The 18,393-nt window shown below is 48.4% G+C and overlaps 1 protein-coding gene across 5 annotated transcripts in view; it reads left to right on the plus strand.

The window, feature by feature from the left end:
• Nucleotides 1-18,393, plus strand: part of NICN1 (nicolin 1) — an 89,364-nt gene that overhangs the window by 23,948 nt on the left and 47,023 nt on the right. For 4 of the 5 annotated variants that reach the window (XM_030207508.1, XM_030207507.1, XM_030207506.1 and 1 more), the window contains one exon: nt 10,886-11,071. The exons of the other annotated variant lie outside the window; for it this stretch is intronic. In XM_030207508.1, coding sequence (XP_030063368.1) covers nt 10,886-11,071 — 186 coding nt within the window. The remainder of the gene's footprint in view (nt 1-10,885; nt 11,072-18,393) is intronic. 5 annotated transcript variants of the gene reach the window in all.

Consider the following 18,393-nt stretch of genomic DNA (forward strand, 5'->3'; position numbering starts at 1 on the left):
CACGTGCATGAAGCCATGCACACCTTGATTTCGGCTCATTGGGATTTCCCAAAAGCGAGCCTTAAAGTGGCTAGGGCTATGTCCCGCCTCTATCCTCTGCCTGAAGGTGAACGGGAGGCCTTTCTTGGGCCTACCGTGGATTCTTTAATCACTGCAGTGACTAAGAAAACGGCGTTGCCGGTGGAAGGTGGCACGGCCCTAAAGGACGCCCAAGACAGGAGATTGGAGGCGGCTTTAAAGTCGTCCTTCGAGGCGGCTGCTTTAAGTTTGCAGGCCTCAATTTGCGGCTCCTATGTGGCCAGGGCGTGCCTGACGCTGGTGCAGCGGGCTTCCCCCTCAGATCCTTCCTTGAGGGCTGATTGGCCAGCCCTGGAATCGGGCTTGGCCTACTTGGCAGACTTGCTGTATGATGTCTTGAGAGCCTCGGCTAAAGGTATGGCTCAGACAGTCTCTGCACTGCGGTGGCTTTGGCTAAAGCATTGGTCTGCTGACCACGCCTCTAAGTCTCGCCTGGCTAAGTTGCCTTTTAAAAGCAAGCTGCTCTTTGGGGTCGAGCTGGACAAGATTGTGACCGATCTCGGCACGTCTAAGGGCAAGAGGTTACCGGAGGTCAGGGCTCAGGCCAGTGGTGCCCGCCCCGGTTCCTCCAAAGGACAGTTTCAGGAAGCCCGTTGGTATTGCCCGGGCAAGTCGGGCTCCTCTGCTCCCTTTTCCTTCATAAGGAACTTCTCCCCCAAGCAGCATTCCTTTAGCAGAGACCGCCGTCCCGGAGGTGCCTCCTCCGGTCCTCCCCCAGGGTCTCGTACCCAATGACGGGGCGCTGGTCCATGGCCCAGAGCAGATTGGAGGACGCCTATCCTTGTTTCTGGGCGAGTGGACCAGGGTAACTTCAGACGCTTGGGTGCTGTTAGTCATCAGAGACGGCTACAAGCTAGAGTTCTGCCGACCCTTAAGAGACGGGTTTGTGCACTCTCCCTGCAAGTCTCCAGTCAAAGCTGTGGCAGTGCAGCAGACTTTGGACAATCTGATCCGCCTGGGTGCGGTCGTTCCAGTGCCAGAAGATCAGCTTGGCAAGGGACGTTACTCCATTTACTTTGAGGTACCAGAGAAAGGAGGTTCTGTCCGGCCTATCCTCGACCTCAAAGGGGTCAATCGGGCCTTGTAAGTTCGGCACTTCTGGATGGAGACTCTCTGCTCTGTAATATCAGCAGTGAAGGCAGGGGAGTTCCTGGCATCCTTGGACATCAAGGAAGCTTACTTGCATATTCCCATCTGGCCTCCTCATCAACGCTTTCTGCGTTTTGCAGTTCTGAGCCGACACTTCCAGTTCAGAGCCCTCCCGTTCGGGTTGGCTACTGCTCCGCGGACCTTCTCCAAAGTAATGGTGGTCATCGCAGCCTTCCTACGCAAGAAAGGAGTACAAGTCCATCCTTATCTGGACGACTGGTTGATCCGAGCCCCCTCTTATGCAGAGTGCGGCAGAGCTTCAGACCGGGTGATTGCTCTTTTGAGCTCCCTGGGGTGGATCATCAACTGGGAGAAAAGCCAGCTGCGCCCGACTCAGTCCCTGGAGTATCTGGGAGTTCGATTCGACTCCCAAGTGGGCAGAGTGTTCCTGCCAGACAATCGGATTGTCAAGCTTCAGGCTCAGGTGGACAAGTTCCTAGCAGCCTCTCCTCTTCGGGCTTGGGACTATGTGCAGCTGTTGGGCTCTATGACGGCCAGGGCCCATATGAGACCTATACAGCTCTCTCTGCTGCAGCGATGGACTCCAGCTTCGGAGGATTACGCTGTGCGCCTTCCCTTGGATCCGGCATTGCGCAAGGCGCTGAGCTGGTGGCTGAGGCCAGACAAGCTGTCCGTAGGAATGCCTCTTATGACCCCGGAGTGGGTTGTCGTCACGGCGGACACCTCTTTGACGGGCTGGGGAGCCCACTACTTGGGAAGGACAGCGTAGGGGCTCTGGTCCCCTGCAGAGGCAAAGTGGTCTATCAACCTCCTGGAACTCAGAGCCATTCGGTTGGCGCCTTTGGAGTTTCTCCCGGTTCTGGTGCTGAAGCCAGTACGCGTCCGGTCGGACAATGCCACGGCCATGGCCTATGTCAATCGCCAGGGAGGTACCATGAGTGCCCCTCTAGCCAAGGAGGCCATGAAGCTATGCCTGTGGGCGGAAGCAAACCTGGAACAGCTGTCGGCGGCCCACATTGCGGAAGTCATGAATACTGCTCAGGCCTTCTTGGACATCACGAAGCGCTGGGGCCAGCCGAGCCTAGATCTGAGGGCGTCATCAGCCAATTGCCAAGTGCCGCACTTTTTCAGCAGAGGATGGGACCCTTGATCTCTGGGAGTAGATGCTCTTCTCCAACAGTGGCCGACACAGGAGCTTCTCTATGTGTTCCCGCCTTGGCCCATGTTGGGCAGGGTGCTAGGCCGGGTGGCAAAGCATCTGGGCCAGATAATCCTGGTGAGTCCGGATTGGCCCAGACGTCCCTGGTATGCGGACTTGATCAGGCTCTCAGTGGACGGCACTCTGCAGCTGCCAGCAGAGCGGGGCCTGTTGCATCAGGGTCCTGTGGTAATGGAGGATCCCTCCCCCTTTGGTCTTTCGGCCTGGCTATTGAGCGGCAGCGTCTGAGGAAGAAGGGCTTCTCAGACAAGGTCATTGCCACTATGCTGAGAGCGAGGAAGCGCTCTACTTCTACTGCTTACGCCAGGGTTTGGCGTACCTTTGCATCGTGGTGTGAGGCAGGCTCACTTTCTCCCTTCTCTGCTCCAATTTCTTCAGTGTTGGCGTTCCTGCAAGAAGGTCTGGAAAAAGGCCTGTCGCTCAGTTCCCTTAAGGTCCAGGTAGCGGCTCTTGCTTGCTTCAGGGGTCACCTGAAGGGGGCTTCCCTGGCCTCGCAGCCAGATGTGGTACGCTTTCTCAAGGGAGTTAATCACCTGCGCCCTCCTCTGCACTCCGTGGTACCTGCGTGGAATCTCAATCTGGTGCTAAGAGCCTTGCAGAAGCCGCCTTGTAAACCCTTGTCGAGGGCATCTCTGAAAGACCTGACGTTGAAAGCAGTCTTTTTGGTGGCTATCACTTCAGCCAGAAGAGTTTCCGAGCTCCAGGCGCTATCATGTCGGGAGCCCTTTCTGCAGTTCACTGAGGCAGGAGTGTCTATTCGCACAGTGCCTTCCTTCCTGCCCAAGATTGTTTCTCGCTTCCATGTGAATCAGCAGCTCTGTCTACCCTTCTTTCGTAGGGAGGACTACCCAGAGGAGTACTCTGCTCTCAAATATCTAGATGTGAGACGAGTCATCATCAGATACTTGGAAGTGACCAATGATTTCCGGAAGTCGGATCATCTGTTTGTGCTGTTCGCAGGTCCTCATAAGGGTCTGCAGGCTGCCAAGCCTACAGTGGCACGATGGGTCAAGGAAACCATTGCAGCGGCTTATGTGGCCGCGGGGAAGGTGCCGCCTATCCAGCTGAAGGCTCACTCCACTAGAGCACAGGCGGCCTCGATGGCAGAGGCCGGGTCCGTCTCCTTGGAAGAGATTTGTAGGGCGGCAACTTGGGCATCGGCTCATACCTTCTCCAGACATTACCACTTGACTGTGGCTACTCGGGCGGAGGCCCGGTTTGGAGCTTCAGTGTTGCGGTCAGGGATTTCTATGTCCCGCCCTGGGTGAGTTCTGCTTCAGTACATCCCACCAGTCTATGGATTGATCGGCATGATGATATGGAAGGTAAAATTATGTATCATACCTGATAATTTTCTTTCCATTAATCATAGCCGATCAATCCATAGCCCCTCCCAGATATATGTACTGTTTATATTCTGGTTGCATTTCAGGTTCAAGTTTAGTCTTCAGTTCCTGTTCAGGAGGACTTTGTGTTCAAGTCTTTTCCATTGGATTCTTCAGGAGTTGAGACGATTTTGTGTTACAGTGAGCTGCTGCATTCCTCTCCCCTCCGTTTTACAGGGCTAGATTGAGACCTAAATTCTGCCGGCGCTCCCTCCCGCTTCGTGCGGCTGTAGGGCAGCTTGGTACCCCTCCCGCTTCGGCGGTGTTAGGGTCAGTCAGCTCCTCTCGCGGTTGCGGTTGCAGGATAAGCCAGATCCCCCCGCATCGGCGGGTGTGGTGTCCCTCCCCCGCGGAGCAGGGATGAGCTGGACGAATTCCCCTCCCCCGTTTCGGCGATGGTGAGCTGGGCAGTGTCCCTTTGTGGGTGTAATTCTCTAAGTGCTGAGTCCTGCGGATGGAGCTTTGATATCGACATACTGAGGAGTTTCCGGCAGCACATGACCACATATAGGGAGGCAAAAGGATTGCTCTCTATCTCCACCTGCTGGTAGATGGACACAACCCACCAGTCTATGGATTGATCGGCTATGATTAACGGAAAGAAAATTATCAGGTATGATACAAATTTTACCTTCGCGCTGCGGGGCGTGTTGGATGGTCATATCTGTGCAGCTCTGGATTGATTGGCTCCTGGCCTGGTCCCCTGGGTCTAGTTGAGTGGCTGGGGTCTGAGGTGTCCCAGTCATGGGACTTGGGTGCACACCTGGTGGTGCCAGGTCCCTCCCTTCCTCCCCCTTCAACCCCTGTTCTCTGCCTGACTGGGGTTTGTGGTTCTCACTCTCCTGACTTTAAAATGAGTCTGAGGTTTCTTTTGCTCCGGCGTCCTCTCCTGCCTTTAAAAAAAAAAAAAAAAATCTCAGTCTGAGATTTGTCCAGCACAGCAAGCTCATGCCGGCTTGCAGTACCGGCTGAATGGTGTGAGGACTGGCTTGGCATGTGTCAGCGATTCCTGAGAGGGTGAGTACTCACTATCCTATCTGCGCCAGTGGGCAGAGCAAAAGTGGCTCCCAGTGTGGGAGTCACTGGGCTGCTGCAGTTTCCCGTGCTGGAGTTCCACTGTACAGCCCAACTCCGTAGACCGGTGTGCTCCTTTCCTCCCAGCTCATTTTGGGGGGTGCAGGGCAGTTGTTTTCTTGGATGTGCGTGCGCACGTGATGGTGCCATCTTTCTTGCCACTCCACATGGCAATTCTGAAGCCCCAGTGCTCCCCTGGGCCCTGATGTGCTTGCAATTCAGGCAGTTTTATATGTAGACTTTTCAGAAATGTGACTGGGGAACTGGTGTGGATCACTCCCAGTTTCTTCAGATTGGTTATTTAAGGGCTTCTAAGAAAGGAGGCCTGGGGAGGTTTGCAGACTCCAATGGGATGGGAGTACTCGGGTCTCCCACAGCTTTGAGTCTTCCACAGCTTTCCAGGGGCGAGGTCGGAGACCCATTAGTCCTCTGCAGCTGTGCTGTGGCAGTGAGAGCCTTAAGCTGCAGCTTGGAAAGTACTGACTATCTGAAAGTCTTCTAGTAGAGATTCCTGTGCTTCACTTGGTGAATTTCACTAAGAATATTTCTGGACCCTCCTTAATGAAGTTCAGGATGTGTGTACATCATTAATGGAAGGGAGAAAGGGATCAGGATTAGGGATCCTACTCTAGGTTTTTCACTCTTTCCCTCTTCCCCTGTCTCAGAGCATGGCAGTACAGTTTGTTTAGTTAGTCAGGCTTAGGGCTGTTGACTCCATGTTTCTGTGGGAAATGTTACATTTTGAGGCCAGTGTTGCCAGGTACTCGGCCCCGAAACCCGCCGAAAAAGTTCACACCCCACCCCCGCCGTCATCGACCCCGCCTCTTCCGTCATCGGGCCGCCTCCATCATCGGCCCCGCCCAAAAACGGCACTAGCCCCGCCCAAAACATCACTAGCCCCGCCCCCAGCAGCCCGAAAAACTGCACAAAAACCACTGAAAAAAAACCAAACCAGCCCAAAAACGCGGAAAAACGCCCAATTGGGCGGGAAAACCGCCCACTTGGCAACCTTGTTTGAGGCTAGTGCAGGCCTCTCAGGTTTCTCTCTGTTCCATGGTAATCCTGCACCCTCTGTGCTCCCCTGGTGGCATTTGGTGTGTGTGTATTGTTTAGATCAAACTAGTTTTATTGAGGAGGGTGGCTGGCCTTTCAGCCTGAAGGTTGCAGGTTCAAGGCTGGTTTTATCCAGCCTATTAGAAACTGTGGGCTCAGCTAGATTTAGTTCTGCATCTTATCAATGTGCTAGTGCTAGCACTTCTGTCTTGGTTTGCCTGTTTGTTCTGTTTGTTATGTTGTTTGTTTGTGTGGCCATGTGACCCAGCCTTGAGCTCTGCCTAGTCTGCCTCGCCTAGAGCTCTGCCTAGTCTGCCTCGCCTAGAGCTCTGCCTAGTCTGACGTGCCTTGAGCTCTGCCTCGCCTAGTGCTCTGCCTTGTTCCCTCTTCCTTCTGCTGTTGTGTTTGGGTTCCCGATTGGCCTTGCGGCCCACATGAGAGGGCTCTGTGTGCATCGGTTCCAGGTTGGCCTTGCGGCCCATTTGAGTGTTTTCTCTTTTGGCTTTACTTAGCTCTATGCCTATGTTTCTAGCTTAGTCCAGTCCTGTTTTGTGTCTTAGTGTACAGCCTGTGTGCTCTGTGCACTTCTGGTCTGTTTCTGCCTGTGTGCTTATTGCACTTCTAGTCTGCTCCAGTCCTATTTGTTCAGTCCAGTCCTGTTTTGAGTAGAGCCTGTGTGCTTACTGCACTTCGTCTGCTCCATTCCTGCTTGTGCAGTCCAGTCCTGTTTGGAGGGGTTTGCCTGCTGCTGCCGCTTGTCGACAGCAGCCCACGAGCTCATGTTGTTCCTGAGTCCGTGACAGTTTGCTTAGAGCCTGAGGCCATGACAAGGTGTTGTACTCACCTGAACAGCCTTCTTAAGGATTACCAGCCATGGTCCATGGGGTACTTTGCCCTTTGTGGTTTAATGGGCCAATGCACAAAGCTTACTGTGGTTGCAATGTTTGCTTTAAATGGTTGTAGCTGGACTAAAGCAAACATTATGTAGTGTTTAATTGTCAAAGGGGTTTTACGTGGCTTTAATCGTTTGCCGTAGCAGCTACCGAGAATCCTTTGCAAATTTATTACAATGAGCTCATTAGTATTATAATAAGCATTCCATACAGTGGTGTGCTGGTAAATGTTTAACAACAGGCTCTCTCCTCGGTCCCCCTCTGCGCCCCCCCCCCCCCCCAATTGCAGAGCTGGCTATAGCCGGGGAGAGAGCCTTGGAGTGGGGGGGTGGCAATGCATTACTCCAGGAAAAAAAATTAAATGATCCCAGGTTCCAATCTAATTCATGTTTACTGTGCGATTAAAATGCCATAAATAAATAAATATAAACTTTTAATGTTGAGCACCTGATTCTCAAAGTGAACATATTCCAAACATTATAATGAAAATAAAATGATTTTTTTCTACCTTTGTTGTCTGGTGACTCTTTTTCTGATCATGCTGGCCCAGTATCCGATTCTGCTGCTATCTGTCCTCTTAACTCCGTTTCCAGGGCTTCCTTTCCATTTATTTCTTTCCTTTCCTCCTTTCTTCTTCATTTCTGGTCCTCCGCAGACTTGACTGTCCAGTGGATCCAGCTTCTGCCTATTTTTTTCATCCATGTGCAGTTTTTCTCCTCTCTTCCTTTTCCCTCATCTCATCTCCTTCCTCACTCTTCCTTCCCCTCCATCCATGTCCAGCATTTCTTCTCTCTCCCCTCCTCTCCTCTCCCCTGCCCTCCACCCACCCATGTCCAGCGACCCTGCCCTCCCCTCCATCCACCCATGCCCAGCGACTTCCTTTTTTCCCTTGCCCCTCCTCCTCCTCCAGCCACCCATGTCCAGCGACGCCCTTCTCTCCCCTGCCCCCTTCCTCCTCCAGCCACCCATATCCAGCAACTCTCTTCTCTCCCCTGCCCCCCATCCTCCAGCCACCCATGTCCAGCGACTCCCTTCTCTCCCTGCCCTGCCCCTTCCTCCTCCAGCCACCCATATCCAGCGACTCCCTTCTCTCCCCTGCCGCCCTTCCTCCTACAGCCACCCATGTCCAGCGACTCCCTTCTCTCCCCTGCCACCCCCTCACAGAGTTGTTCAGCAAATTCTTCGGGGCAGGCAGTCTTGCCTGCCCGCTGCTGGCGCTGGCTCTCCTCCGCTGCTGGATTGCTTTTCAAAATGGCTGCCGAGACTTACAAGGGCAGCCTCCAAGACTTCAGCAGAAGTCTCGCAAGGCCACCCCTGGAAGTCTTGGCGGCCACTTTTAAAGAGCGATCCGGCAGCAGGCAGGCAAGACTGCCTGCCCTGAAGAATTCTGGACAAGGCCGGGTGACTCAGCCAGGTGAGGGACCGGATCCGGAGGGAGGGAGGAGGAAGGAAGGAAGGAGAGCCGGCTCGCACTTAGGAACAACCGGCTCGCAAGTCGGAACAAAATTTAACAACCGGCTCTTGTGAGCCGGTGTGAGCCGGTCCAGCACACCATTGATTCCATATGATGCATAGAAAGGAGCACCTACCTTTTAACGTGCTAGATTTTACAGCAGATCAGGAACTGTCGGAGAGGAGCCCTCTTCATCTACATTGACAACTCCGGGGCTGATCCCCCTGTCCAGTTCCCTTCTCCCTTCAGCCTCTGCTTCCCAATGACTCCCCTGTCTGCTGACTGTTACCTTCTTGGGAATGAATCCAATACTCCCTGCATGGACATTGGACGGGGTAATGCTCTCAAATTTGTATTCGAATGACAATATGGGTAATCTTCATGATTCAACAGATTCATCTGACTGTTGTCTCTAAAATCTGTCAGCGTAACTCACGTTTCTTGAGTGCAGAAGCTCTCCCCCCACCCCTTTATATCCTGGAAACAACTGTTCTGTACATGTGCTAGGCTTTTTCAGAAGCTGATGCACAAAGGTAGTTAAATTTCCGTGCATCTCATTTGCATATTATTGTCACGTCTGTGGCCGTGACCCCTCTCAGACTCACTTTATTTCCAGCTGTCAGCTTCTGAGCTGGCTCCTGCCTGTTCTTCCTGAGTTAGTTCTGTCTCTGTCTCTGTGTGCTGGCTGCATTGGATTGTCTGTGTGCTGTTTCCCGTTCCAGACTTCAGCCTAGTCCAGTCCGGATCTTCCGGCCTGCCAGACTTGCTTGGCTTGTTTGAGCCTGCACAGCACCTGTAGCTGCCTGGTGATTGCTGCATCTGTGTCTCAGCTGCTGCTGGGCTTATTAGCCATTTGGAAACTCTCTGCTTTGCCTTTGCATCACCTAAGGCCCTGGTATGTTGGGGTGCTGGTGCACTTCTGCCTAGTCCAGTTTATAGTCTGTAATTCTTGCCTGATTCTAGTTTAGTCTTTGTGTAGCTTCTTGTTCTGTATTGCTTGTTTCCCAGTCTTGTTTCTTGTTTGTATGTCTTTGTCTAGTTCTTGGTTGCCTGTGTTTCTGTTTTAGTGGCTGCTTGCAACTTTCAGCTCTGTCACTTGTCTATCAGTGTTTGTTCCCTGTTTCAGTGGCTGCTTGCAGCTTTCAGTTCTGTCTCTTGTTTGTCTGTGTTTGTTCCCTGTTTCAATGGCTGCTTGCAGCTTCCAGTTCCTGCCCTGTCCAGTAAGTCCTGTCGGCCGCCTGCAGTCAGGGGCTCAACTCCTGGGGAAGGGCAGCTAAGTGCAGGTGAAGTCTAGCCGTCCCTGTCAGAGTTCTGTCTTAGTCCTGTGTGGGGTGGTTTTGCCTGCCACTGCCGCTCCTCGGCAGTGGTCCAAGGGCTCACGATCCTAGTTCCTGCTTTTGGAAAAGCCTGACAATTATTCTCTTTGTGCATCGGTTCCTGTTTGCAAATTGGTAAGTTTACCAGTGGCCGCCGTATTTAACAGCAACCTTTTGAGTATCTGCCTGTAAATTGGGTGATGCTGGTTTTTCTTTTTGCAAGACCTTTTAGAGAGCAAAGTCTCCTATCAATATTTTCAAGGCTGGGATTCTAAAAATAGAAATTGTATTATTTAAGTCAGCATGTAAAAAGAAATTCCTTTCTAGGTTGTATGTGGAATTACAACAATTATACCCAACTATGCATATAGAATCTGAGTAGAAGTGGGAGAATATTTTGGGGAAAGAACATTGAAAGATCGTGTATCACTATGCACATAAATATACTGTTATTATCCAGTATAACCAACACCAATTTCAATTTTACATAGAACATACTAGACCCCGCTAAAAGGAGAGAAAGCGGGTATGGGACTGTGGAACAATGTTGGAGAAAGTGTGGAATGAGACAGTCCTTCGAACACTTGTGTTACTGGAAATGGTTATAGAAAAATGTTCATCTTTGGATGGAGGAGGTTCACCTTTGGATGGAGGAGGACTGGGCTCAAAAACAAAAAGGCCTGTATGTTGGGCCTTCTACCAAATTGGACAGCGGAGGGTGGATTTCCCAAATGAGTCTCCTACATTCTGATTTTAGCTGCAAAGATGGGTATAGTTGTTTATTTCGCCTCTACCCTTCAAGCTTAGATCTGAGGATGTCAGTAGTAGGGGGAGTTGGGATGAGAGGGGGTGGTTGATGGGATGAGGGAAGGGGAGGGAATAACGGGGGGGGACTTGGATGGATGTTGGATCATGAATTACTTTTCGCCCTGTTTACTAAGACACGCTGAAGGTGTGCTAGCAGTTTTAGCGCACACTAACGCTAGAGACACCCATATCCTACGGGTGTCTCTAGCATTAGCATGTGTTAATTTTTAGTATGCGCTAAAAATGCTTTGTCTGTTTTTTGTCCATTATGTTTCTGGGGGAGGAGGGAGGGAAGAAGCATTTGTCCCTAGTCTTCTTTTTTTTAATGTTAATTAGCATACTGATTTGTTCTTTTTTTTTGTCCTCCTCTTTACTGTAGGTTTTTGTTTTGCATTTGATCTCATAAACTTAGTGCTGAATGTGGAGTAGGAGGTCTGACCGGAATCAGTGGAAATAAAAATATTCCTTACAAGCTGATCAGTTGGTCTGTTCTTCAGGTACAAGAAATTGTGTTCAAGAATTACTATACAGCTTTCCTAAGCATACGCATCCTGCAGAATAACCACCACTGCTCTGGTGAGAGATCAAGAAACTGGCGGACATGTCTTCGGAATTACTGTTTGATGCCCAACCCACACACAGAGGATGGGTCACAGGAGTACACATCTCTTTTCAGGCAGCAGGTCAGCATGGGGACGAGGGAAAAATATGGAAGGAATAGTGGAAATGAAGCTTCTCTTCCTTTTCATGAAACCTAGCCCTGTGTAACTGGTTTATGCAAATGTTTATGAGGAGCAGTAACAGAAGGATATGCAGTTCTGAGAGAATTTGAGCTTGTAGAATATATATAAAATTAAGAGGATTATGTTAATACAACTTGCAAGATGTATTTCTAAACCTTCTTGGTCTGCAGTCAAATATAAAAGGTTTTCTCCAAGGACAGGGAGGATAGCCTATTCACATGTATGGGTGACATCATCCGATGAAGAAATTTCCCAGCTTTTCCAGAAGCCTTTAGAAGTCCAACCCGTCAAACATACACACCTTCCCACCTGCAGTTGCTGCACAGGATCGGGCAATCTGTTTTTTTCCTGTGGAGCAGAGAAGTTGCTCGCCAGTCTCTTTTAATAGTTTTTTTTATAGTTTGTGCCTCTTCAAGATTTTTTTTTTTTGGTAGCCGTTGTCTCTTCTTTGTGTGATTGCTGCTTGGGAACAGTATTCCCTATTTTTCCTTTTAGTCTCCTTGGTGTTTTTTCAGCCCTTTTAAGTTTCCAAAATTTTTTTTTTCCTATGGCTCGTTGCCGCTTAGGCCTGAGTGCTCCATTTGGAACGTTCTTAATTTTTTATTTATTTTTTCTTCACCTTTTAGCTGTTTGATTTCACTTCAGTTATCTTCCTCAACATGTCCAAAAAAAAAACCCAGGGGTTTTAAAAAGTGTACCCAGTGTGCCAAGAACAAATTGTGCACCAGTACACCATACTGGTGCTTGGCATGCTTTGGACCTGACCTTGATGGTCTTTTTCTTGTAAACTCTGTAGACCCGATGGTCCAGCCAATCCTGGAAGCCGTGCTTTCACTGTTGGACAAGCATCTGTGCTAATGTGTGAAGGGGTGTAGGAGGCATTACTGGCTTGAGGGTACCTTTTGTCCAGTGCTAGACCTCAAGAGTCTGAATTGCTGTCTCAGTGTGTCACACTTTCATATGGAGACCCTGCGCTCAGCCATAGCCTTGATTCAGCGAGGGAAATATCTTACAGCTCTGGATTTGACAGAGGCGTATTTTCATATTCCCATTTGGCCTCCTCAGTAGAGGTACTTTAGGTTTGTGATTCTGGGTTATCACTTCCAGTTCAGGGAAATGCCCTTCGAGTTCATGATAGTTCTGAGAACCTTCTCGAAGATTATGGTATTTTTTTTTATTGCTTTTATTAATGTGATGTACTGCCTCAAGTCGAGGAGGTTTTCATACAATTGTACAGGTACTTATACTGTCCATGATGGGCTCACAATCTAAGTAGTATATTGTATCTGAGGGCAATGGAGGGCTAAGTGACTTGCCCAGGGTCACACGGAACTGCAGAGGGAATTGAACCTGACTCCCCAGGATCTCAACCCACTGCCGACCATTAGGCAGCAGTGTGAGTCGAACCTGGTTCCCCAGGTCCGCAACCCGCTGCACCAACCATTAGTCAGATCCTAGTTGCAGCTCACTTGCATCGACAGGTCATCAGAGTTCATACATACCTCAATGACTGGCTGATTCGGGTGTCCTTGTATGCAGACAGTGAAGTGGCGACAACTTTGGTCATCCACCTCCTACAGTTAGTAGATTGAGTGATCAGTTTCGAGATGAGCAGACTAACTCCTTTGCAATCCTTGGAATATCTAGGAGTGTGGTAAAACACAAGGCAAGGGAAATTGTTCATGATAGAGTGCAGGCAATTGAAACTACTGCAGCAGGTTCACCTTCTCTTTCAGCAGGGCAGACCTTAAACCCGGGACTATGTACATTTCTTAGGCTCAATGGCAGCGGTGGAGATGCTTCCATGGGCATGAGCACATATGTACCTGCTGGTCTCCAGTCTCTCAGAATTACAGCATTCACCTCCCAAAGCATGAGGTGGTGGCTGCCAGTGCAGAATTTCAGCAAGGGAGTTCTGTTGCCTGTAACGCGTTGGGAGATAGTGACAACAGACGACAGTCTCTCAGCCTGAGGATGGGGTGCATTATCAGAGTTAACCTGGCACAAGAAACCTGGTCTTTTTTCCATGTATGTAGATTAGTAACATTCTGGGTGCACTATATATTAAGTTTGTGCGAAGATATTTTGTTGTCTTATCATGGTAAAAAAAAACCAGAATTGCAGTGCTTCATTGTTTAACGATACTTAACATAGGAATGTGTTATGCTCTGAAAACTTTGTAGTTCAAATGAAACAACCTAATGCCCAGATGAAACTTAGTTGTTATAAATATTAGAAACTTAGGCTCATGCAAATTTTATAAGACCTCATCATGACTTGTTTCACAAAGACCACTCTACCCTTGACTCGCCTGCCTCTTCACAGGTCTACAACATTTAGAACTTCTTTCAGTTTATTAATTTATATCCAAACTTGTGATATTTTTTCAAAACCTTTTTATCATTTCACTTGAAATATAGAATTAGTGCTACTTAACATCAGCATGTAGATTCACTTGGTGTAAGACCATTGGCTGACATGCGGAATGTTTCACATTAGCTGCATCATGGTTTGGTCCATCTCCAACATATGCATACCAGCTGATAGTGGAATAAAGGGAAGGAGGATCTGCCGGAGTATACACTAAAAAGTGCAATGGGAGAGATAAGAAGTAACCCGGGAAAGAACATAGCCCTGAAATCCTGAATAGATATGGATGGGCTTGAGTGTACATTTTAAGGGACTTAGACATTAGCTTCAGAACTTTTAGTACAAGAAGAGTGCTGGTCAGATTGCTACGGTCTGTGCCCTGAGAATGGCAAGGACAAATCAAACTCTGGTACACATATTGAGTATCGCATACCATGTAAAATTAGTTTATCTTGTTGGGCAGACTGGATGGACCATACAGGTCTTTATCTGCCGTCATTTACGATGTTACTATTGGGCTCATTTTCGAAGGAGAAGGAAGCCCATCTTTCGACATAAATTGGAAGATGGAAGTCCTTCTCCCAGGGTTGTCCAAATCGGTGTAATCGAAAACCGATTTTGAACATCCCCAACTGCTTTCCGTCGCAGGGACGGCCAAAGTTTAAGGGGGCGTATCGGAGGTGTAGCAAAGGCAGGACTTGTGCATGCCTAACACTAGAATGTCCTCAGCTCCTAACCTCTACTCACTTGCCCTGTCTTTTATCCTCCCCTATTTTCCCTTACCCTTAATTGTTCTGTCTGTTTACCTGTCTTATCTAGATTGTAAGCTCTTTTAGCAGGGACTGTCTCCTTTTGTGTAAGGTGTACAGCTCTGCGTATGCCTTGTAGCGCTATAGAAATGTTAAATAGTAGTAGTAGTAGTAGTCAATCAACCACCTATAGCTCAGAGCAATCCGAATAGTCCTAAAGATCTTCACTCAGTTTTTGAGGGCAGCTCTGATCAGATTATTCTCCGCCAATGCGGAAACAGGAAATGAGGGCGGGACCAGAGCTGAGAGACAGATGAGGGAAGGCTGAAGCGCGAGCCTGCACGCTTTTCACTGCGTGCAGCTGCTGCCGTAACCCCGACGAGGTAAGAAGATGGCTTTTAAAATTTGGACGGACGGACGGAGGGATGGAAAGGTGGGGAGGGGCCCTGGAACTCGGAGAGAGGGAGAGTCGGATGGACGGATGGCCCTGGAACTCGGAGGGAGGGACTTTTAAAATTCTGGGCTGGAATGGAACTTACGGTGGGCGAAATATTGGTGCTAGAGCACCCACAGCACCCACGGAGTTGGCGCCTATGGCGGTCGCACCATGGAGCAATACAACAGCATTATAACATCCTCGTGTTAGTTTTCCATCCCTTTCCTAATAATACTGAACATTCTGTGCGCTTTCTTAGCCGCCGCAGCACACTGGGCAGACGTTTTTAACGTCTTATCAATGATGACTCCCAGATCCCTTTCTAGGTCCGTAACTCCTAACGCGGAACCTTGCATGACATAGCTGTCTTTCATGAGGCACTTTGTCAAACGCCTTTTGAAAATCCAGATACACAATATCCACCGGCTCCCCATTGTCCACATGTTAGTTCACCCCCTCAAAAAAATGCAGTAGATTGGTGAGGCAAGACTTCCCTTCACTAAATCCGTGCTGACTTTGTCTCATCAGCCCATGTTTTTGCATGTGCTCTGTAATTTTGTTCTTGATAATAGCCTCTACCATTTTGCCCAGTACCGACGTCAGACTCACTGGTCTATAATTTCCCAGATTTCCTCTGGAACCTTTTTTAAAAATCGGCGTAACATTGGCTACACTCCAGTCTTCCGGTACCACACTTGATTTTAGGGAAGTTTATATGTCCTGTGTCAGAAAGCACTCTGTTTGTGGACCTGGGCCTGTCTTCATGGGATGCTTCTCAAGGCTACACACCTAGCTGGGAAATGCAACAGTCTGGTAGACAAACTAAGCAGAGTGATGCAACTGCATAAGTGGTCCCTCAACATAGACCTAGCTGGGAGATCTTTTTAGAGTAAGGCACTCCCTTGGATCTCTTTGCCACTCACTTAAACAACAAAGTCCTTAAGTACTGCTCCAGACTGATATCACACAGCAGATTACCTTTGGATGCTTGTTCCTTCACTAGGGGTCTAGTCTTCTGTACGCATATCCACCCATACCACTGATAGTGAAAACTTTCCTGAAGCTCAAACAGAACAAATGGACTATGAACCTTCCCACCCTCTACTGGCTGAGGCAGATATGGTTCCCTTTACTTCTGGGGCTAGCCTCCAAAAATCCGTGGAGGCTGGATCACTTTTCAGCTCTCATCACCCAGAACGTGGGATCACTTCTTCATCCAAAACTCCAGTCCCTGACACTTACAGCTTGGATGTTGAGAGAGTAGTAGTTGGTTCTCTTCGTCTGTATGAGGGTGTCTCCCGAGTCCTGCTTGCTTCCGGGAAAGTTCAAGATTCAAGTTTTAAGTTTAACAAGACTTGATATACCGCCCATCAATTACTTTTCTGGACGGTTTACAATAATTAATCAGTTAGAAAAGTAGAAGGGAAATACATCAATAAATAGGAAAGCAAGGAGGAAGAACATACCACTAAGAGATCAAATAATTTCAAATGGATGAGGTTTGGTGTGAGGGCAGGGTCCTAGATCCTTTCTCCTGTCCTACACAAAGCCTGCTTGAATACCTTTTACATTAGTCAGAGTCAGGTCTCAAGTCTAATTCTGTCAACGTTTGGACGGTTTCCTAAAGGACAAGTCCATAGACTGCTACTGAATGGACTTGGGAAAAAGCCACAATTTCGGGAATAACTTGTATAAAATGTTTATACGTTTGGGTAGCTTTCCAGGTGCCTTTGACCTGGATTGGCCGCTGTCGGGGACAGGATGCTGGGCTCGATGGGCCTTTGGTCTTTTCCCAGTATGGCATTACTTATGTACTTATGTACTTCAGTGCAATTGGTGCTTATCACTGAGTAAAGGGTAAGCCCATCTCAGTGCAGCATTTAGTTTTTGATTCATGAGAGGTTTGCTATTGCGCAACCCTCAGTCAGACCTCCCACAGTGTCATGAGATCTCAAATGTTCTCACCATTTCAGCCACTTGATTTCTGCCACCTGAAGATTTTATTCTTGGTGGCAGTCACTTCAGCTTGCAGAGTAGTGAGCTTCAGGGTCTAATAGTTGATCCATTTTATACAAGATTTCATCACAGAAGAGTAGTTCTATGCACGCATCCTAAATTCCTTCCTAAGGTTGTGTTGGAGTTCTATTTTATAAGTCAGTTGTACTAACAATATTTTTCCTGAACCCCATGCTCATCCCAGTGAAAGCACACTACACACCTTAAGACTGTGAGAGAGCCTTGGCCTTCTAAGTGGAGTGAACTAAAGCCCATAGAAATGTCACCCAGCTCTTTATTTCCTTTGTCCCTAGGAGGCTGGATGTCAGACTGCATTTTTTACTTAAGCTAGACGAGCATTTGATGATTCTTCTTAGGGCAAGTCTACTGTTTGATTACTGCTGGATTTTGATGTTTGAGTAGATACGTTTTGGTGTATATCTGTGGAATATGTATTATTATTATGATTGTGAATTGTTCTGCACTCAAGGTTGTAGATGTGAGGGTTATACATTTTTATAATTAAATAAATAGGCTGCCACTAGAGGGTCATATCACAGCTCATTCGGAACCATGGCTGCCTCAGTTGCTCACTTGAGGTTTGCCTCCATACAGATTTGTGGAGCTGCAGCGTGGTCTTCGGTCCATAAATTCAGATCTCACTACTGCTTAGAGCAAGATTCCTGACCCGACAGTCAGTTTGGTCAATCAGTCCTGCAGAATCTATTTGGGGTTTATCTGCTGCTGTTGACAGTGTTGATCACCACCTACTCCTTGATACTCTGGCCTCACTTGGATTTTGGGACTCTGTGCTTTCTTGGTTTTCTTCTTGTCTCTTCCGTCGCACTTTTAGTGTATTCTCTGGTGGATCCTCCTCAACTTCTGTCCCACTATCAGTTGGTCTATCTCAGGGCTCTGTCTTGGGACCTCTTCTTTTCTCCATCTATACTTATTCCCATGGTTTGACTTGCTGATGACTCCCAGATCTTCCTTTCCACACCAGAAATTTCAGCAGGAATCCAGGCCCAAGTCTCAGCCTGCCTGTCTGACATTGCTGCCTGGATGTCTCACATGGCCAAGACTGAGCTTCTTTATCTTTCCCCTTAAAACCACCTCTCCTCTTCCTCCATTCTCTATCTCTCATCCTCCCTGTTTCATCGGCTCATAAACCGGGGTCATCTTTGACTCCTCTCTCTCCTCTGCACATATCCAACAGACTGCTAAAACATATCGTTTCTTTTTCTATATCACCAAAATTCGTCCCTTCCTTTCTGAGCACACTACCAAAACCCTAATTCACACTCTTTATCATCCCACTTAGACCACAAATTGCTTCTCACAGGTCTCTCACTAAGTGATTTCTCTCTCCCCTTCAGTTTGTTCAAAATTCTGCTGCATGACTTATATCCCGCGCAAGAGTCAGGTCAACAACGTCCAACCACGCGTTCCCGACCTTAATAGAAGAAACAGCAGTAGTAAATTTATCCAAATATACACTGTCAGTAGATGAAATCAGGTTACTATCTAAAGGTCTTTCCTTTGTTCCAGCTAAGCATGTGGATTCCTTTCAAATAAGAATGGAACTAGAGAAATTCATAAGGAAACTACAATTAAAGTTGTTTTTTGGCGAGAATGAAGATCGCAGAACAGATGTATCGATTGTGAAAAGAGAATCGAAATGGCTCCCCCCTGGACCGTTACATCCTATTCTT

Source organism: Microcaecilia unicolor, chromosome 6 (genome assembly GCF_901765095.1).
Source record: "Microcaecilia unicolor chromosome 6, aMicUni1.1, whole genome shotgun sequence".
Classification (NCBI taxonomy): Eukaryota; Metazoa; Chordata; class Amphibia; order Gymnophiona; family Siphonopidae; genus Microcaecilia; species Microcaecilia unicolor.